Raw genomic sequence first — 22,081 nt, 5'->3', positions numbered from 1 at the left:
AATAATAAGTAAATGTAGTACGGTACAAGGTCAACATACAAAAGTCAACTGTATTTCTACACATCAACAAAAAAAGTAATTGTAAACAAAATGTAAAAAAGATACCATTCACAACATCAAAAACCATGAAATACATGGCATACATAAACAAAATACACATGAAACTTGTACAGTGAAAACTACAAATCATTGTTTAGAGAAACTGAAGATCTAAATGAATGTAGAGATGAACTTAATTAGAAGCCTTAATATTTGTTGATATCAGTTCTTCCCAAACTCATCTATAGATTCAATATAATAACAATCAAACTCTCAGCAAGCTTTTTTGTAGAAACTGATAAGTTGATTCTAAAATGTACATGGAAATGCGGTAGCCAAAACAATTTTGCAAAAGAACTACCTGACTGCAAGACCTATTATAAAGCTGTAGTAATTAAAAGCGTGTGGTATTGTCTCAGGACAGAAATAGAGATCAGTGGAACAGGATAAAGTCCAGCAAGAGACATGCATATATGGTCAACTGATTTCACCTCAAGGTGCCAAGTAATCTGAAGGGGAAAGAAATGGTATGGGAGCAAATGGATATCCATTTGGGGGGGGGGGGGGAGGGAATGAAACCTGACCTTTACCTCACATCATTCACAAAAATTAACTCAAAATGGAACAAAGACTTAATCATGAAAGGTATAACTATAAAACTTCTAGAAGAAAACATGAGAAAATATTCATGTCATTGGAAATGCCTAAGATTCCTTAGGCAGGAAATAAAAAGCACTTTACATAAAAGTAAACATTAATAAAACAGTTAAAAAGTTAAAAATCTGCTCTTTAAAAGGCAACGTTAAGAGATTGAAAGGCCAAGCCAGAGTCTGGAAGAAATTATTTGCAATATGTACTGACAAAGGCGTTGTATCTAAACTATATGAATATAAAGAACTCTTAGACCTTAATATTTAGTAAGAAAAAACCCCAGTTTAAAGGAGGGCAACAAAATAATGCCATTTGCAGCAATATGAATGGACCTAGAGATTGTCATACTGAGTGAAGTAAGTCATTCAGAGATACATGATATCACTTATATGTGGAATCTAAAAAAAGGGTACAAATGAACTTATCTAAAAAATGAACTTATCTAAAAATAGTTAAAGATGTAGAAAACAAACTTATGGTTACCAGGGGGTAAGAAGGGGAGAGGGATAAATTGGAAGATTGGGATTGACATATACATGCTACTATGTACAGAATAGATAACCAATAAGGACCTGCCGTATAGCACAGGGAACACTACACAATACTCTGTAATGGCCTATATGGGAAAAGAATCTAAAAAAGAGTGTATATATGTATATGTATAACTGATTCACTTTGCTGTACACCTGAAACACACAACATTGTAAATCAACTGTACTCCAATAAAAATTAAATTGAAAAAAAAGTAAATAAATAAATAAAGAGGGGCAAAAGATTTGAAGAGCTATTTCACACATAAACCCACAAAAAAGTATGGCCACATGAAAAAGCGCTCAACATCATAAAGCATCAGGAAATACAATTAAAACCTCAAAGACACACCCACTAGAATGTCTACAATTTAAGACTGATAATACCAGGTGTTAGCAAATATGTGACCAACTGGAAGTTTTAGAAATTGTTAGTGGAAGTATAAAATGGTACAGTCATCCTTGAGAACAGTTATGGCAGTTTCTAAGATAAAATAAACTTACCACGTGACTGAGCAAATTTCAATCCTAACTATAAATCCATTTATAATTGTAATTCTACAACAGGAAAAGCTAATCTACATGAGAAAAAGTTCTGTCAGTGGTTGCCTGGAGTTTGGGGGATATATTGGGAAGGTACGCAAGGGAACTTTTTCAAACGAAGGAAATGTTCCGTATTTGCTTATGGTTGTTTTTACACGGGTGTATACATTTGTTAAAACTCACTGAGCCATATTCCTAAAATGGGTACACTTTGTTATATGGAATATATATCTGATTAAAGTTGATTTAAGGCATGTATCAACCCCTTATAACTTTTGGACTTCAACAAGATCCCAAATTAAGTAAGAATAATTTTAAAAGGGGGGGGGGATTTTGAAATGTGTCAAATAATGGGTGATATAAAGGAATTACCATTAAGCTGAGTGATGGGCCCATGATTTCATTTTACTCTTCTCTCTCTTTACTATTACTATTTTGAAATTTTTCCATGCTAAAACACTAAAAAAAAACCCCAAAATTAAAGCAATAACTTCAAATATTTAAAAGATTACTATATAGAAAAGGAATTAGATTCTAAGAGAAAAAAAATCATATGGAGGAAAATTTGGAGTCAATGTAAGAATGAACTAGCCAACAGAGCAATGTGTAGCCTTATAAGGTAGGTTGATCACACTGGGAATTTTTGATGCCCAGACCTCGTAACTCCTGGTCAGGGCTGTACTAGAGGAAATTACTGCAGTTAGTGAGAAGTTGGACTAATTGTTCTCTCAGATCTCTCCAAGCCCTGAGATTCCATTAACTGTTGATCTATGCATCTGACTTCTGGTGCAGTTTTTCCAAACAAGTCAGCAACCCATTATTCCCCAGCTCTATCAAATAATTATCTATACTACTTATTTGATAATTCATGAAAGCGATTTCATGTTTTCCATTTTTCCAACTTTCATATAGATTTGATACACCCCTTTTTAAGCCTTTCAGAAATCAGAAAGATGCTTCATACCTCTTAGACTCTTTTATTCCTAGCACAATACTCTGTACATACTGGGCCATCAAAATACTTTCCTGACAATACCTTTCAAATCATTGTTAGTTTGTAACATGCGCCCTTTTCTCTTGCTATTCATGTCTGCGTCTTCTCCCACCATCCCTCAAGCAGAGACTGTATCCTCTACCACATCTGTGTCCCCCAGCCCAGGACTAGAACAGGGCTCTGTGCCTATCCACAAATAAAATGAATGAAGAATTCCTCCCACATTTGGAGGCTGTTAAATTTTAGAGGTGATGATGATTCATGCTGATAGCCAAATTTGAATTCTAAGACTGCCTTAATCACTGAAAATTTCATTATTCTAACTGCACAAGTCATGCACACCATCACCGGGGTGGCTGCCACTACCACAACCATGGAGAAAACTGAAAAATGGTTTGGTTTTCCTCCATCTTTCCCATCCTGGTGGCCTTTCTCCTGAATTCCCCAGGTATTCAATGTCTTTACACTGCACTCCGACCATCTAAATGAGAAGTAGGCAGGGGATGAGATCCTATAAAATGCCAGGCACTACACGAGACACTTGACATTATCAATTCATTTAATTCTTACAACAGCTGGAGTAGGCATTATCTGCATTTTATAGATGAGGAAGCTGAGGTTCAAACTTAGTAATTTGCCCAGGCTTCTAAATGATAAACATGGGATTTGAAACCGGACCATCCTCACTCAAAGCCCCTGTGTTTGAAATAACAAAAAATAACCCTTTTCCTACAAAAGCCTTGAAATAACAGAACCTAAAGGAAAAATATTTTTGTTGGAGACAATACTTTCTCTATAGCTCCAAGGGCAACTTTGTCTCCAAATTCGGAAAGCTTGCTCATTCCCATACTTACCAAGAGGAACGTCGAATTTCAACAAATACCACAAGGGGGCGCTAGGTCCTAAAAAGCTTAAGCTTCTGGACAGATTAAATGTCTCATTTGGATCAGGGCTCAGACAGATAAATCTGAACAAATATTCTGCCATAAGTGACTCTAGGAACAAATATGACCATACTTCTTTCCTCCTTAAAGCCTTCAAAGGATCTCCATCCCTAACATCACTTATCATGACACACAACTTCCTTTACGTGTGACCATCTCCCTCCAAAAGACCATGACCCTCTAACTCTATATTTGGATAACGCCGACTAACGCTTCCCTGGCTTCCCCAAGTAACCATTTCTTCATGTCCCAACTCTTCAAACATGGCTTCTTCCGTGTGACTGCATCTCCCCCAGTCCTATTCAACAACAAACTACACATCCAACTCACACGGGTCCTTCAACCCTGCTCAAAACATGTCTCAGCTAACTTCTGACCTTCTCTGACCGTCCTCCCACCTCAGTGAATTAATTTATTCAACATATTATTCCACCATCAGGTAAATACTTCTCTCCCTTCCCATATCATACAGTGTTTCAAGTCAGTGTCCTTATCTCCCTGCTAGACTGAAAGGTCCTCGAGGGAAGAACCGCGTTTTACAGGTGTGCATATGTCTAGTGCTGGCAGGCAGCACATCCTTCTCAAGTGCTGAACTGAGCTAAGAACCCACCAATCAACATCACACACCTGCGGCTTGTTTCAGAGGCTACCTTCAAAGGCTCAGGAGTAATTTTCATACAGACATTTTAAGTTCTTCATCTCATGCTTAAAATCAACTTGAAAACTGTAATGATCAACATTCTATTTGAAGAAATTGTATGTCAGACTTACCGTCTTAGTTAAATAAAACACGAATGAATATATGAAAAGAATTGCATTTTCCACAAGTGTGACACTTGATGGTTCTTCAGCATTTGTTTCTAGTTGCTTTTTTGCATCAACAGCATCGATAGGAGGGACTTCTGTTGTAATTATCCCTAAAATTGAGGGAGAAAGCTAATACTTTATTTATGCTTCAGAATAAGATTTGTTTCTCTTCATGTAAAATATTTATTGAGTGCCCACTAAATATCAGTCACTCTGCCTGGATATGTGCTTCTCCTGAAGACAATTATATAAAAACATTTCAGAACCCCCATTAGAGCCATCACATTCTCAATTATAAAGTGAACATCATCTCCAACCCACTCTACCCACCAGCAGTCCCTCCATCACTTCCCTGGCAATGCAACTGCTATCTGAACAATATAGACTCATGGGGACTGAGAAAACCAGAATTTTATGCTTTTCCCATATACACACTGTCACATTTAACAAACATTTATTTAGTGCTGGTGAAGCACTGTATTAGAAACTTCAGGCAAACAATGAGTAAGAAAAGAGTGTTAGTAAATCTATACCAATGGATGATCTTTCTTAAATCTGAAAAACTGTAATTCTGAGTTGGTTAAAACTGATGGATTTCTGTTTCCTTTTATGTGAGAGAATATGTAAATAAACAAAACTGAAAATTAAAAACAACAAAAAAGAGTGTTAGTTTGCAGACTTGCACCCATAGTCAGCACCAGCATCTGGCACCTGGCAGGCACTCCGTAACTGCTTACTGAATGGATGAATGACAGCTACACAAAAGGGAATATGGTAAACACCAAGAGAGATGAAAGGGAACTGCTTACAAGGTGGGGGCCTAGCTTGTAGCTCTGTGAAAAAGCTCGAATTCCAGCTCTTCCTGAAAGGATCTCCACATGACAGGGTGGTAGGGAGGAGATTTCAGGATGAGTTATTTGGGTCTGGGGTGCTTCTTATAAACAGCTAGGAGTCCAAGAAGCAATTAGTGAGAAGTTAGACTAGTTGCCACTCAGATCTCTTCCAGCCCTGAGATTCCGTTGCTATTGACCTATGAATCTGACCACTGGTGAGGTTTTCCCAATCAGGTCAGCACCTCAACACCTGAGATGCATGAAGGACCATTTGGGAAGATCAGCCTCTAAAGGTAGTTGATGCCATTTTGTGCTGGAACTTAAAGGACAAGGCAAAACCTCTGTTTTTAATTCTGCAAACAAAATCTTTCCTAACCCTGAATGTTTTTAAGCAAGAGAATAATAAGTCTTATTGATATATGACTCATTCTCAACAAGCAGAACCTTTTTGAGTTACAAGAATTTAGAAGTAGAGTATTATACATGAATGCGATATCCTCTGGAACACAGGAGACCTCTAATATGCCGTTTCTTCTCAAATTAGCTGAATTCCTCTTCCTGCTGTGACCTCTCCTATATTTTAAAGGGGGTAAATCAGGGGGGCAGCCCAGTGCTGCCAGGCCTGTGGTATCACAGGGTAATGCTTTACCTATGGTTAGAGACCATGACCTCTAAAAACGTAAAATGGTAATGATTCATATTGCCATATTGGATAGACAAAATAACACAATCAGCTGTTCTGATTTATTGGTAAAATGAGTGACTACACAAAAATCAGAAAGCTGTTGATACTAATACTTGGGTTGCATTCTTTCAAACTCTATTTTTAAAACAACTTTCTCAATCCAAATGAAATGAGTTGCTCTCCCACTGGATGTTTACTGTGCTCAGTGATTTAAGTACTATTCACAGGGGTCCCTCTACACTGGGCCGTTATGTACTGCAAAAATTCTGTACTGCTTCCTCTCATCTTATAGTATATCTAGACATAAATATCCCCTCACTGTTTTAAAAAAAAAACTTCTATGTCCAGGTGGCAAATTAACAAAAGAACTAAGCTACAATGTACTCTATTGGAGGGGAGGGGCAGATGGAGGGAAGACAGAATTGTGAGTTTCAGAGCAGTGGTTCTCAAACTTTAACTTGTAACAGATCAGAATTCCCTGGACTGCTTGTTAAACAGATTGCCGGTCTCCACCCCCAGAGTTTCTGCAGCTGTTGGTCTGGCAGAAAACTACTGTTTTTGAGCATAAGGCTTTTTAAGAATAGTATTTTAGATTTAAGTTACTTGCATAAGCTAATGCTAGCCAAGCACTGGTTGGTAGGTTAGTTATGGTCTCTGACCTGCTTCGTATGATTGACCTCCACCTGTCTTGACTCCTACTTTTTCTGTTAGTTCTGGTATTTCCTATTTTTTATGCATTCACCCCTGTGTTATTCTCCCCTCTATTTCCTACCTTTAGCAACAAATCTCCTCAGAGGGCTTCTTTAGAATAGGCTTCTACTTTGTAGAGAAAAATTAGCAAGCTTTACCTGGGTCTCCAGCTGTCTCAGTATTTGGCTCCTGGGACACTTCTAATGTACCCATGTCACTGGTCACAGGTTGATCCATGTGGCTGGGCTCTTCAGGAATCTGCATTATAAGAACTTCTGTGTTTTCCCATGGAATATTCTCCTCCAGCGGTGGTTGTATGTCTATAGGGGAGAAGAACGCACTGGGCTGGCAAAGCTCGAAGACAGCCCCCCCTCCAGCAGCCCCTCACCACACATCTCCAGGGCCCCTCACCCCTTGCCCTCAGTGTGCTAGCATCCCGTGGGGCACAACTGGGCAAGGAAAAAAAAGAGTTTCAGTTGCTTTCCTTTCACTTCACAAATGCCTAAGCTACACAATGAAATTGACAAAGAAACCCTCATCCCGGGAATTCCCTGGTGGTCCAGTGGTTAGGACTACTGTGCCTTCACTGCCATGGCCCAGGTTCAATCCCTGGTCCGGGAACTAAGATTACACAAGCCACGTGGCAAAACACACAAACAAAACAAAACAAGAAAACCTCTCATCCCAAAGTATTTCATAAATAAATATATTTATGGTAGGGACTTCAATAAGCCTAACTTCTCTTAGCAAACCAACATATGCCCACATAGATAAATGTGCAAAAGGGAATTCCAGGAAGAGCAGAAATAGGAGACGTCTATTCTACCCAGAAATAACAGGCCCCCTTCATACACAAGCATGCTTGTTTCACAGAGCTAGCCCAGAGAAGGGCATTACGTACAAAGGCAGCTCGCTGAAGTGCCTTTCAAATATTTTCAAAGTACCTCCAAGAGTCAGAAGGAGTGAACTCATTTCTGTCCCTAAGAGGCTCAGAGCACACAGCCCAATGCGACCCACAGCCAAGGTGAATTTCTTTGAAACCTCATAGTTTACCCTGAAAGTTCATTTGAGTTTTGCATTCTAATCCAAAATATAGCTGCTTTGATTAAAAGCAAAAATGTTCCCGTCTCCAAACTGGCATTCTGGGAAGATACATTTTTTTCTGTGGCTTTATGTCCCCCTGTTAGTCTGCCGTATACCCTCAGTTCAAATGCCTCCATTTGAAGAGCATGGGGACAGAGAAAAGAGTATGGAGCTAGGAATCAGCTTAACTAGGATGCTGGCTCAGGGTCAGTCCAATCACTATTTCCTCAACAGCTGCTCCGCCAAGCGCTGTGTTAGAAGGCTCTGCATCCTGGTTGATCCTTGATCAAGCTGCATGCGAGAGCCCGAGGGCCTGGTAGAATTTAACTACCTAAGTGACTGCCCTGAAGAGGCAGGAAAGAACATGGCATCCATCAAAGATGAAAGCTGGAGGGAATGAAGAAACTCGGGCAAGGCATCGAGTTAAAAGTTATGCCAGTCCATCCCTGGACAGACAGCAGTTATTCTACGTGTTCAGAAAAGCCCTTTCATGAAACTTGTACGCTGTTAACAGGTCTACTTTGTGCGTCATTTTCTTGTTCCTATCTTTCTCTTTTTATGATGTTTCTTTTTGAGAATGCTACCAGTCTCACTGTCTAAGGGAAAAGCAGGGCAAGAAATCCTTATCCACGCTCCAGCCTCCAAGAAAAAAGGCGGGAAGGGCCATGTGGGCGTCCCCGTGCTGCCCCTCACCTCTGGGCATGCTGGGACCTGTGGACAGAGCTTTACAAGCACGGCACGAGGTGCTTCAGCAGTCCCCTGGTCCCCACACCCATTTCTCAAGCCCAACCCTACAAGGCCATAGGTGGGCACCTCACCTTCCGCTGGTCCACCCCAGCCTTCCTCTGCAGGCTGTGCCGCTGCCAGGGGTGCAGTCTCCTCCACCGTGGAGTGTCTGTACCTGACAAAATAGATCAGGTCTTGAACATCATCTAGCACCGCAGCCTCTTCAAACATGCTACTGTCCTTCATCCCCAGGTCTCTATTTTCCATCACACGAGCATCGAGCATCTTCTCTGCCTCGCTCAGAATGTGTGACTCCCAAGCACGGAAGACCTTATCTAGGACTTTCTCCACATTATAGGGCAGGCTCTCCCGCTGTGCCGACTTCAGCTTGGATGACATTTCCTGGAACATGGCTTCCAGCTTATGGACGTCAAAGTACTTCTGGAACCGCTGCAGAGACTGCTGATCTTTAAAGAAACTGCTGATTATGGGCAAGTCCTCCATGTGGATGCTGTGCTCAGGCTGTATGGGTGTATGTGGAGCCCAGGGGAATGGGTCGTCATCACGGTCCTCAGAAGCGGACCCCTGGCTTCCTGCAACCACGAGGTTCTGTACATCCTTCTCATCCTCTTTCGAGAGTTCTATCCCAGGCTTCTCTGCGAGCCCTGAGGTCTGCAGGTGTTCCTCAAGGCTGTCTTCTTTAAGAGAACCAGGATCTTTATTCTGAGATGCTTCACTGAACTCTGGAGTCTGATTTTCTTTCTTGCCAGGAAAGTCACTTCCTTCAGGGGGTCTCTGTGCTTTCTGATCCACACTACCTGGGTCCCTGCCTAGACTGTCTACCCCTTTACCTGCAGTCTCATTTTTTCTTTCATTTTCCAATATATTACTAGTTTCTTCTTTGTTTTCTTCAGTTTCAGGATCAGTCTTAATGGCACCTAAAACAGCTTTTTCAGGGACTTGAAGGTCAACATCTAACCTCTTGTCCTGAATCTCAGGGCTTTTTTCTTTAGACCGTTTCGCACTCACAGCATTTTCATCCTCCAGTAGCTCTTCGGGGCTGTAATCGTCATCTTCTGCTTCTGGATTTTCAGTGTGGAAACCTGGTCCTTCTGTGCTATCAGTTTGGCCCGTTCTTCCCACCTCCTGTGTGGCCGGCAGTGGCTTGTGCCCTTCATCTGAGGTGTCCGCTGTGACCTCTGTGACCTCTTCCCCAGAGAGGCTTCTCTTCTCCCTCGCTTGCTTATGAACTGCGGCAGCCACATCTCCTTGCTGCCAGGAAAGATTTCTTCCCAGAATGGGACCCTCTTCTTCCGGTTTTCTTGGCAAACCAGTTTCACCTGGCGGGGAGGACCTAGTCTGATTCTGAGGTTTGAGAAGCCATTCCTTTATAAGTTCCTCACCTGGATGCTCCCCCGAAAGCATGCGTGGTTTCGGTCTGTTTACCAAACCATCTACTTCCTGCACGCTCTCTTTGGAAGCATTATGCTGGTGACCGCCCAAGACTGGGGCCACACCCACGGACTCCTGTGTAATCTTTCCCTCGTCCCTTTGATTCCCTGCTGCTTTAGGTACCAATTCCCTCTCCGAGACACCTTCCAAACTCCGCCCCCCAGGCTTCTCTTCATGGAGCATTTCTTTTGCGATATGAACGGCTGCTCCTTTTAGTTCATTCTCCTGGTTAGCAAAGGCTGGTTTTAATGTTTCCGTACCCTTTTCAGCAGCCGGCGAAGAGCTGAGGTGGCCGCTTTGAGGAGAACCACGCACAGCCATGCCTTCTCGCATCTCATCCACTAATCCTACCTCACCCTGCACCAGGTCCCTCTTGGGCTCCTCAATCTTCCTCCCTTTTCCTTTAATGTGAAGTTCTGTGTCCACTTCTGGGTCTTGGTCATTATTTGCTTTAGGGACTTCTACATTCAAAAGGCCGTCTGCTGCCTTTTCAGGGTCAGTATGATCTACTGCTGGCTGTGGTTTCCCCAGTTTGCTGTCCAGGACTAACGCATCATCCCCTTCCTCTCCTTCCTTTGATTCAGTACTCTGTACATCTGTACCCGTGTTTTCTTTACCTTCTGTGACATCAGAGAAGATGGTATCTTCCCAGGTTGTTAGTATATTTTTATCACCGTTTTTGACGCCAGGGGTCTGAGTTTCCTCAACTTTCTGCTCTTCATTTGAATTCTGCTCTTTCTCTGTTGAATGTTTCTCAACTCCAGAGTTGGCTGGAGCTTTCGTATCTTCTCCACCTATAAAGGTTAGTAATGGCAGCTCATCCAAGTTTTCTTTACTCTCCTCTTCTTCCTTCCCCACTGTGTAATACTCAGCATCCAATTCCTCAACAAAATCATCCTCTAACGAAGTAACAAGTCTGGTTGTCTCGTCATCTGACACAAGTGCGTCCGCAGTTGAGCCAAATTTGGTTTTCAAGTCCAGAGTCATTTCTGTTTTCAAAAGTTTGTAAGCATCAATCTTCTCCTGTTCATTCGAGACCTGAGAACTATTGCTGGTTTTGTTGTTTTCACTTTCTGGCACTTTTAACTTATCTTGCAGCATTTCTTCAAAAGGTTCAAATGAAGATCGCTCTCCCTGAGCATGACCCGTTTGACTATTTACGTGGGGGTGGCTCTTCTGAGCCTCATGTCTTTCCCTGAGTTCCTTAGTGTTTTCTGATAATATACTTTCACTTTCCTCTGAGTTGGGTTCTACTGGCTCAGGTTCAGGGTCACTTCCCTTAGATGCTTCAGGAGGTTCCTCCACATGCTGAGAAATTTCTTGTTTAACTTCCGCAGACCCTCCAGTGGCAGAACCGTACAATTCCAAAAATCCTAGCAGTTCTTCTACGTTATAATTATCAAAATCATCTCTTCCCCCATCAAAACAAACAAAATCTGTCTCCTGCAAGGGAAAGGAAAACATTAGTGTGTCACTAACCGAGTGTCACAAGAGCAAACGCTTACCCAGGCTAATGACAGCGAGGATCTCAAATTCACGTTTGGCTCTAGAGGGGCTTTTGTGCCAACCTTGGAGAGTCAGGAGATAGGAGGGTGGAACCCACTTTTCCCTGGCTTCCTGCTTCCATGAGGAAGGACTTCTACCTGAGCAATGCTCCTCCTGGCTTCCCTTCATTCTCTTTTCCCCAGGGGAGGAATGATTCATGTGGCTGGTGGGTTTGTTCTGCACCATCCCTGCTTTCTGCTTGAGATTGGATGGAAGGAACACACGCCCTCTCTCTTCCATGCTGTCAGTTTTACAGGGACAGCCCCCCTTGGGGAGACCCCCACTTGGCTAGCTCTGCCTGTGGCTGGGTAAGTCTGTCTTATTCTAGACTGCAATGTTCAAAAGCCCATTCATTTCCGCACACTTGAGCCATGTTCTCCAAAAAGCTTTACCAGTAAGTAATGGTGACATTCTGGTCCCCATCTACCTGACTCCTGGGTTTCTCGATTTGTTCTAAGCACAAGTAGGGAAAAGTAGGGTATCATTTATTGGGTCCCCCGACTTCCAATACCTATGCCTGATGTTCTGGGAATTTACCTCACACTAATTTGCCCAGGAGAAGCTGGAAGACCACCCAGCGTCTCCATCATCCTCCCCTCTAGGCTGTGCTTCTCTGCTTACCCAGCTGGAAACAGGGAGAATCACCTAGCTGACAGGCTCTACGTCTACAACAGACTTCTGGGTCATTTTCTCCTTGGATTGGGAAAGATAACTCAGCTTAAGAAGCATCTTACTGAAATACAGGTACAGGGGAAGTAAAAATGTTAAGGAACAGAGAATGGTGTCAAGGGGCTCCCCACTTAACTATCACCACAAATACACCTTGAAAACAAGATTCAGTGAGGGATATATTCTACTCTAAATCAGGGTTCTGATTAGCTGTCAATAAGATCTGCTTTTAGACTACCTGTTAAGTCTATATTCTTCCTTTCCTCTCGCTAGTAAACAAATTGACATAAAAGGGGTCGCAAACAGAAGGAAAAGTTAAAAAGCCAACAAAGATAATCTCCTTCTCCTAACTAAACTCTCACAATACTCTGGAGAGACCTGACAAGTGTGGTAAGGATGAATGATTCCTCTTCCCATCGCATGCATTTCTAAGCCATTTCGTAATGCTGAAGGAAGCATGTAGTGAGGGGTACAATGAGAAGGCAGAATCCCCAACAAGTGAGGTCTCTGTGACCAGTGAGCTGCTGTCTCATGCGTATTTCCCTCCCAGCAGCATCTTCATTAGGAGTGAAGCCTAACAGGCAACAGGGCTGATTTCATGTCCCTCGAAAAGACAAGGAAATTTCAAGAACAGCAGTGGCTCTATGACTTCATCCATTCTGCCGAGCTCAGCTGAGAAGCGCCCCAGGCCAGCAGCTCACATGCTCTTGCAGCAACACCAAAGAGTCATTCAAAGATTTCTGTTTGAAGGTGGGCATCAATTCTTATACATTTTAAAACTCCAGAAAATAATCAGCTGGAATGAGGATCCCAGAGCACAAAATCCTTGTCATCACAAAGCTATTTTAAGTTGGTGCACCCTGGATGAATGCTTTACAGACTGTGCAGTCAGGACCTTGCAGATTTGAGGCTGGACCTCATCTGAAATGCTCAGGTTCCCTTTTCCAAAATCTATCACATAACTCTAATCCCTTAAATCATTACAGTCAGTAAGAAAACCTAGTATAATTTGGGGTTTGATTAATTTAACCTGATCTCTATATACTTAAAATGTCTAAAAGCTATTCAATGAGTAGTTTTCAAAGTGAGACACCTCATCTTACTTGTAAAAAAAGTATTTACCTCCTAAATTTAATAAGTAAATACAAAGATATTGAATTCTTCATCCTTTTTTCCTCACATAAAATAGCAAAGAAAAATCCTGAGTAAGTATACATAGCCTTGTATAAGAACACCTGCTTCAACATATAACTATCAGATTATGATATAAAGTCTCCCGTAAATTCTTTTCAAACTTTTCTTCCTTCCTTCCTTCCTTCCTTTCTTTCTTTAAAGGTCTCTAATAAATTAAAATCTGATACACAGATGTTAACTTTTTTTTTGATCAAAACACATTCAAAGACTTGCAAAAATAATTAATTGAATGTAACTGATGAAGTTATAAACCAATTTATAATTGAGAACAATAACAACAAAAAGTCCACAACTTACATCTGTTGGAACTTGTAGCTCTTCTTGAGTATATTCATGGACTATGCGGATTAAATCCTTTGGAAAATATCCAAAAGTACGCCCAACCTATATTAAATGGGCAAAAGAAATGAATATCAATCAAAATTCTGTAGAAGAAATATAAATGAGAGACTTCTTAGTAGTGAGAGGAAATGTAAAGATAGGTAGATATAACCACAAGAGATGCATGTTGCTATTATGATTACAGAGATTATCATTCCAATAAAAATTAAGTACAGAATGTTGTAAAGGCAACTTTTCTAAAACCACTGAAGTTTTCTTTCAACATTCAGCTTAATTTTAAACACAGGGCACATAAAGTGAGATTTCTGAAGTAGCTAGAAGATCTGCATAAGAGAAAATTATTGTATATTATGTGACTAAAACTATGTAAATCAAGACTCGTTAGAAACAATTCCAAATAACCTCTAACAAGAATTTATCTGCACATTTCACAGTATCACTCATAAACCAGTACTTAGAAGTCTTTCTTAAACCAATAAACAAAAGCCATAAGGGGACTTCCCTGGTGGCACAGTGGTTAAGAATCTGCCTGCCAATGCAGGGGACATGGGTTCGATTCCTGGCCCAGGAAGATCCCACATGCCGCGGAGCAACTAAGCCTGCGTGCCCTAGAGCCCATGCGCGGCAACTACTGAGCCCATGCGCGGCAACTACTGAGCCCATGCGTGGCAACTACTGAAAGCCGCCCATGCTCCGCAACAAGAGAAGCCACGGCAATGAGAAGCCCGCACACCTCAATGAAGACCCAATGCAGCCAAAAAGAACCACACCGACAAAAAAAAAAGCCATGAAAATTAATAAGTAAAAAAAAAAACATTTCTGAAATGCATGACCACTACAACAAAAGGCAAATATTTATTGATATCATGGGCTATACTAGGTTTTTCAACAAATGGATTTTCAAGTATTTGGGGAGAAAATAAAATTCATACTAACTACACAGCAAGCTTAGTTTCTTGCAAAGTAAACCTCTATAGAAGATTATCCCATTTATCTATAGCACTAACCGCTAAGATATATTAAGTTTGTCCTCTTGAGAAACATACACTGTCTTTTACTAGCTACAGTCTGAAAGGGAGAAGCAGATCTCTTTCCAATTATTAAAGGAGATTGACATGCAGATCAAATGCACAAAAAGAAAAAAAAAGGCTATCTTATCACTAACTCCTAAAATATCCTCATTACCAGGGCTCTTGTTATATCTGGCAACTATGTGAAAGCCAGTTTTAGTAGAATACTGCCTTGAAGATTAGATAAGACAAGGCAATTTTAAATTGCTACATTGGCAGTTAAAGTCTGAAACTCTAAGAAACAAAAAGAAGCTGCAGGATGAAAACTAAGAAATAAAAACAAGAAGCATTCTGAAAGCTCAGGAGAGATAGTTTTTAATTTCCTTAACTATAAGGTTCATGAAATGAGACAGGAGACTGAGGGAAAATACATTTACTTCCTTCTCAGGAAAAGTTTATTTTATTGAGAGAATATGGAAAAGGGAAGGAAATCAGAGCTATGTGAAGAGAGGAAATACATTTATCTTTGTACAATCTTTGTCAACTGAGAGCATAGGTCATAAAATAACTCCGTATTTTTACATTGAGTGGGTCCCGTTTCTTATGATCTGACAAAAAGATGCAGAATCATGGGCCCTCATGACTGAAAGTAAGCTTTATATCTAATTTTGCTTCCGTATATCATCTCTGCCAAGGAACTGCTGAGTTGATTTGGGAAAAGAAAGAAAAGGGGAGGGGAGGGGAGGGGAGGGGAGGGGGGGAATTGTTTCAAGAGAACAAAATCTGCATAAGCTACTATTAGGACAAATGTAAATAAGTGCCCCTGCCCTGAAAGGAAATATTCACAAGGAAAATAGGTAAGATATGGGCCCTGCCGTTACAGAGCTTTTGACTCCACAGGAGGTAAGACTGTACACACATTAAATACAACACAAGGCAGTAAAAGGAATGCCACATGAGCAGTGCAAACAAAGTGCCACCTAAACAATTATTAGACAGCAAAGATCCCTTCTGGCTGGGAGCTGAGGGCAGTGCTTCCCTAGGAAGGCAGGGTCAGAGTTGGGAACCAGAAAGATTGGCAGGCTTTCCAGACGTGAATATGGTCGTGAGCAAAGGTGTGGAAGAGGGAAAATGCAAAGTCAAGTTCACTTATCCAAACGCTCCAGCTTCACCACTACATGAAAAATGCAGCCTAGGGACTTGGAAAAAATGTTCCAAGAGTAGAAATCTCACGCAGTAGACTTGAAAGAAACAGGACAGATTCTTCTTTGAATATGGTGATTCAACTGGGATCCCGCCTAAATACAAGAGCTGTACCTGACCAGCTGGTTCTTACAAGACTCCTCCCTAGGAATCTGGACTGCCAGCAAAATAAATCGAATCTTCCCGATGGGGGATTCTCAAGCCCTCTTTCCTGTTGTTTGTTTGGTTTTTATTGAGAGTAAAACTTTTCACATTTGGGACTGGGTGTTTCTCCGAGTTTGTACAATCCTAAGGGCATTGAGGACTCTTATTACTTTCAGTAAATAACCAGTCCACACATCACATAAAAAGGAAAGGACAAGAGCTCATAAGCCTCCCAATCAGGTCACTCGTAGTGAATCTCCTCATTAAAAGCATCAAAGCATGACAAAGTCATTGATTTCCATGTCTGCTGTCCTGGCACCCACAGAGCTGGCTGGGAATAGAGCTGCTTCAGTGAACCTGGGGGAGCAATTGTCCAAAAAAGCAGGAAAAGGATGCCCCAGCAGTTGCAAGCAAAACAAGCAAACAAACAAGAAAGCACACAGTGAAAATGATACTTTGCTTTTTTAATAGGAACAGCACACATGATTAGGTATGTGAATAATTTAGAAAAAAATTATTTTTTTTCTCCATACGTGAATACCTGAAACACTATCTTGCCCATTCTTTACAGGATTAAGCCCACAGATACTTCCTTTTTGAAACAATGAAGTTAAGATTTTTCAGGTTTCACCATTGGTAACTACTAGTTTGTTTCCGGCATCTGTGAGTCTGCTTCTGTTTTGTTACATTCATTCGTTTTACTTTTTACAGTCTACTTATAAGTGATAACATACAGTATTTGTCTTTCTCTGCCATATTTCACGAAGCACAACACCCTCCAGATCCATCCATGTTGTTGCAAATGGCAAGACTGCAGTCTTTTTATGGCTGAATAATACTCTATTGTATATATATCCACCACATCCTTATTTACTACGTATGGAGCATCTGTGGCTGGTAAGGCCTAGAACTTGATGCCAGAAGCAGCTCAGTTCTGTTTAAGTCTCTTTTCTGTGCCCCCAGCTGGGGACACAGAACCATCCTCTTTTTCCACAGTCTAGCAGAGAGGACAGGTTAACTCCATCAAAGACCCCAAGAAACAGTTTCTTAAATTTACAGTGCTGGCTTCCCTGGTGGCACAGTGGTTAAGAATCCGCCTGCCAATTCAGGGGACACAAGTTCGAGCCCTGGGCCGGGAAGATCTCACATGCCGCAGAGCAACTAAGCCCATGTGCCACAACTACTGAGCCTGCGCTCTAGAGCCCGCGAGCCACAACTACTGAAGCCTGTGCGGCTAGAGCCTGTGCTCTGCAACAAGCGAAGCCACCACAAGAAGCCCGCGCACCGCAATGAAGAGCAGCCCCCGCTCGCCGCAATTAGAGAAAGCCCGCGCACAGCAACGAAGACCCAGTGCAGCCAAAAATAAATAAATAAAATTAAAAAAAAAAACTGCAATGCTAAACAAGCCAATACAAAGGAAGAAAATTAAGTATGTCAAATTTTTACTTACACTTCCAGCCCAAACTTCAGGCGATCCCCCTGCCAGTTTATAGTAGACATATACAGGGTCACCTTTTTTAAAATTCACAAAACGACAATCCGGGCCTGTAAAATCTTCCAGAGCCTCGCCCCGGTACATTAACACTGTATATAAAGAGAGAAAAAAAACAAGCAGATATCAGGATTCAACTTCCACAGTCCATAGTGGCTGATCAGGAAATATAAGAATCCATTGTAAACAACAATAAAGTTTCTCCAGTACTCTCTGGAACCAATCACTTTCAACTCATATGCTCAAAGCATCTATAGAGCTTTATTCATTGTAAATCATGAATCCCCCTGCAAGTAGACAGGAGAGAGGGAAACTTTCCCAATGCGCCCACCGCCACACATGGCTGGTCTCAAGTGAAACCCTTGGTTCCCTCTCTAACCATCTAGTCCTCAGTCTTTGCTGTTTCATAATCATGAAAAGCTTCATTTTACAGTTGGGTAAATTCGAGCGCAGATGCTACTAGTGTAAGCATGACTAAATGCAGAGGTAATAGGTAATTGGGGAGAGCACCCAAGAACCCCCAAGGGGTCAATTAACTTGAACTAACCACTAAAAGGCTCTATCTTTAAGTGGCTGTAACTGTTACCATGCAGCAGTAAACACTGTCCATTTCATTTGCAGTCAAGTTGCTCTCTCCCTCAGTATATGGATAATGGAAAAGGACATCACACCCTATTATGGATCCAATCACATTACAAGATATTATTTTTCTGAAAGTATATAATGTTGACTATACCCAACATTAAGGTTTATTTATTTCTATAAACAAAATCAAAAGTAGGCAAGTGGGTTTTGTTTCTATAAACAAAATCATATGTGGCAGGGACAAGCAAAACTATGAGAATTGTTTAGTAGTTACCTTCAGTCTTAAAATGCAGGACAAATCACACTCGATCTAGAAATTGGTAGAAGCAATATTTTTCTTTTTGTTGGCCAAATACACAGTTTCTAATGTAAGATGAAATGGACAATAAATGCAATTAAGCAGCAGAGAAAAAGAAGAATGAAATGGAAATAACACTTTCTCTAACAGCCAATTAGCAATAAGTACATTAAAGCACATCTTTAAATACGTATTTGAGGGACAAACATATAGATTTAAAGGGGGTTATTCTGATTTTAAAGCTAAAATCTTATTATTTTAATACATGTCAGCATCCTAATTCAGATACAATTAGGTGAGAGGCCAAGTTGAAGGTGATGGACAATTTAAGACTGGGAATTCTATCAGAATTGGAAACAGCAATGTATCTCTTATTCCCCCTTAAAAGAGATCACTGCAGATTTGTAATAATAAATCAGATGACAACATATGCACACTGAGGAGCAGCTATCTGAAAAGCACACAAGGACACCTCACAGGCACACACCTTACTAAGTAAACACTTTATGCAACAGAACACAGACCCAGAGCCTGCTCTAGCTGCTGCCTGTTGTGTTTGGTTACATCTGTTTCGACACATGCCATTTCTCAAGTTATGTGACCACCATGGGCCCTTCCAACACCATGTCTCCATACTAAGGAAGCATCAGTGATGTGATTCTCTAGGTAACTGGTTTTGAGGAACCCAGGTAGGATACTGCTTGAAAGCAATGAATAGCAAACATCTGCTATATCCAACCCTGCTTGCTAATAACCCGGATTTACTCTGAGAAAACTGCAGGAACAATTCATGGAAGTTGCTCCACTTTCGTGGCGTTTATTTACATCAGTCCTAGGGTTACTTCTAGGAATGGCTTAACACAAATCAAAGACTGACTCCTTTCTTTCCTCTAACGGCTGGCAGTGCTACAGTTCTTCAAATTGTGAAATTTGGTTTCGAATAACACCCATTTTGAATATAAATAGCTAAACTGTAGGCTTCGGCCTCCTCAGAACGAACATTTTTCTATAGGTACTGGTTACAACTGATGAACAACCGTTTCTGAAGTGGTTATCGGTAAGTTTACAAGGTTATTTGAGACCGGCTGGAGGCCACAAGGATGATACTTGTCCGGCAAACACACAGGAAGACAGCCCAAGAGCAGTAATGATTAAGGCTGAAGCGAGCTGGATTTATAAAACTCTTGCAGTATTTACCGTTTTTACTTTAACAATCCTCTTCACCTGAGTTTGGGGCTCTCTGCCCTCCTCAACGCCCACGGTCCACCCTCCCACCCCCAATTCGCGGTTAGGGAACCATTCCGCTTCCTGCGCAAAGAGGAGGCTGCTGGTCCCAGGTGGCCTCTTTCGAGAACGAAAGATTTTGGCCTTTCCGGTGCCCTCCCTGTCTGGCTGTTTGCAGGAGCCTTCCAAGCACAGAAATGACAGAACTGAGGCAGAGACGGGGAGGAGACCTTGGAACACACCGCAAGCCTGGACTCCGGGCTCGTCCCAAACCTAAACTCCAATCCCTGTTCAAAAGGCGGTCCGAGCCCCGAATCCCAGTGAAGCAGAGGGGCGAAGGGGCAGCGCCAGGAAGCCTTTCCCGAGCCCCACCAGCAACCTGCCGCAGGGAAGGCGCCCACCGAGCCCTTAGCGCATCTGCCCCGGGAATGCACCCAGCGAGGTCCCCGCCGAGGGAGCAGGATAGCGCTCGCGGGCAGCGCGGGGAGCCCAGGGAGAGCGGCGCGCCACCCCATCCTTCCTCGGAGCCGGGGCGGGCCGGGGGAGGGGACGCTGCGAGCGGTCCCCAGGGAAACCGGGGGCCACCCCCGACCCCCCACCCACCCCCGCCTCCGTCGGCAAAGGAAAAATGAACAGCTGGCAACAAGTGGGAGGTGTAGCCCCCCACGGCTGGGGCCGGCTGGCCCGGGCGCCGGCAGGGCCGGAGGAGACAGACGCAAGGACCCGGGGCTCGCCCACCTCGGCGCTCCGCCCGTCCGGCCTGCGGCCCCCCGGCCGGCTTGGTGCGCGGCCGAGACCCCGCCCCCGCGCCGCCCTCCCGGGCACTCACTGCTGCATTCGTCGTCCGCGCAGAGTTTGTGCTGCGAGAAGCGCCGGACGGTGTCCGGGTTCGGCTGGCCGGGTACCCGCCAGAGCGGCCTGAGCAGGAGCAGCCACAAGAGGAGCCCCGGCGCCGCAGCCATGTTGTGGTCACCTCGCGGAGCCGGTGACGCGGAGGAGGCGGCCCGGGCGGGGCGGGGGGCGGAGCGCGGGGGGCGGGGGGACGCGCGGCGGGGAGGGGCGGTGCCCGCCGGGGTGTGAGTCCCTGGCGGACACGTCAGCACGGCCTCCGGGAGGGGATGGAGGGGGTCCGGGAGGAGGAGGAGGACCAGCACTCGCACCTCCTTCCCAAGGCTTTCTCCTCCGGTTGCTGCCTTGGCAACCGGGACTCTATCTTCTCCCTCGTCCAATCGTCTGCCTTTGCCCCTGTCCATTCGCAGTCGACCCTCCGCAAGACTCCTTCCCTCGCCCACCCCTCTCTGCGACTTTGGATCCCCCGACCCCGCGCCATCCCAACAGCAGGTCTTCTTTGACACCTTCTTGCAGCTTCTGATTTCTGGTTCGTCCCAAGCTTGCTCACCCTCAGCCCCCTTCCTGGTTTGGTACTTCCTTTTCCGAACTACCAAATCCCACCCACGATTTACCACTGATCGTCTCCAGTTCGAGATTCCCTCTTATTCTGACTCCCAGGGGTTTTGGGGGGCCCCATCCCATGACCCCCTTATATTAGGAAAGGGAGGTGTCAGTGGAATGGTGGGTCGGTGACATACAATAGAGCCAGTGGCCTGCTTGCTCTTTTTCCCCACCCCCGGCCCTGGGGGTTGGAGGTGGGCAATGGGTCCTCATGCTGAGATCTTCAGATTTGGGGGTCTTTCTCCATAAGGGGAGAATAATTTAATTCAATGCAAATATATTGAGCTTCCCTTTTACGCTATTATTTCAGGCCAGACGCTGGACAAAGCATTAGGATGGTGAGGGGAAACACGTAGATCAACAGACAAGCTATCAGGCCTTTGTCTAACAAAGCCCACAATTTAGTGGAAACAACTCATATCAAAACGACTAAAGAATAAACGTCGTTAGGAGGAAAAAGCTAATCAATAGCGGCTAACATTTATTGAGCGGTTTCTTAACGTCCAAGTGTTATTCTAAGGTATATATACATATATATATATACACATATCAATTTGTTTAATGTATCTTCACAACAATAGTAGGTCCTATTACTATCTTCATTTTCAAGATGAGTACATTGCATTTGTCTGTGACCAGGGTCTTCTCACTGTTGTCTCTGCCAAGGCTATTTATCAACCTTGAATGCCAATCGAATGCATTAGTTGGTTTCCCAAACTGACTGGATTCTTTAAAAGCAAGAGGAAAGAATGTGGCCCATCCATGCAAACCATAATGCTGAATAAAGGAAAAGATGAGACATGTTCACAGTTGTTTATCTATAGGGGCCATGAGATGTCCCATTGGTCCAGTGTCGTTTCCATGCTATCTGGAGAGAATGTACAATAGATTAGGTGACTGTCCAAACAGCAGTGCCATGAGGAGTTCTTCTTTTCTTTTCTACTCT

At 43.0% G+C, this 22,081-nt stretch overlaps 1 protein-coding gene across 2 annotated transcripts in view; it reads right to left on the bottom strand.

Annotated features, from left to right (window-relative positions):
* The window catches only part of MIA3 (MIA SH3 domain ER export factor 3), a 53,546-nt gene extending 32,899 nt beyond the window's left edge, over positions 1 to 20,647 (bottom strand). For both annotated transcript variants that reach the window (XM_082670371.1, XM_082670372.1), the window contains exons 1-6: positions 20,513 to 20,647; positions 17,535 to 17,668; positions 13,683 to 13,769; positions 8,618 to 11,420; positions 6,875 to 7,036; positions 4,473 to 4,618 (exon numbers count right to left, since the gene is read on the bottom strand). In XM_082670371.1, the coding sequence (XP_082526497.1) occupies positions 4,473 to 4,618; positions 6,875 to 7,036; positions 8,618 to 11,420; positions 13,683 to 13,769; positions 17,535 to 17,668; positions 20,513 to 20,645 (3,465 nt within the window). In that variant the 5' untranslated portion in view covers positions 20,646 to 20,647. The remainder of the gene's footprint in view (positions 1 to 4,472; positions 4,619 to 6,874; positions 7,037 to 8,617; positions 11,421 to 13,682; positions 13,770 to 17,534; positions 17,669 to 20,512) is intronic.
* Between the last annotated feature and the right edge of the window lie 1,434 nt (positions 20,648 to 22,081).

The sequence above is a fragment of the Grampus griseus genome, assembly GCF_964374135.1.
Source record: "Grampus griseus genome assembly, chromosome: 1".
NCBI classification, from domain to species: Eukaryota; Metazoa; Chordata; class Mammalia; order Artiodactyla; family Delphinidae; genus Grampus; species Grampus griseus.
Note: the sequence above shows the minus strand (reverse complement) of the source record. Positions and strands in the feature narration are given on the sequence as shown.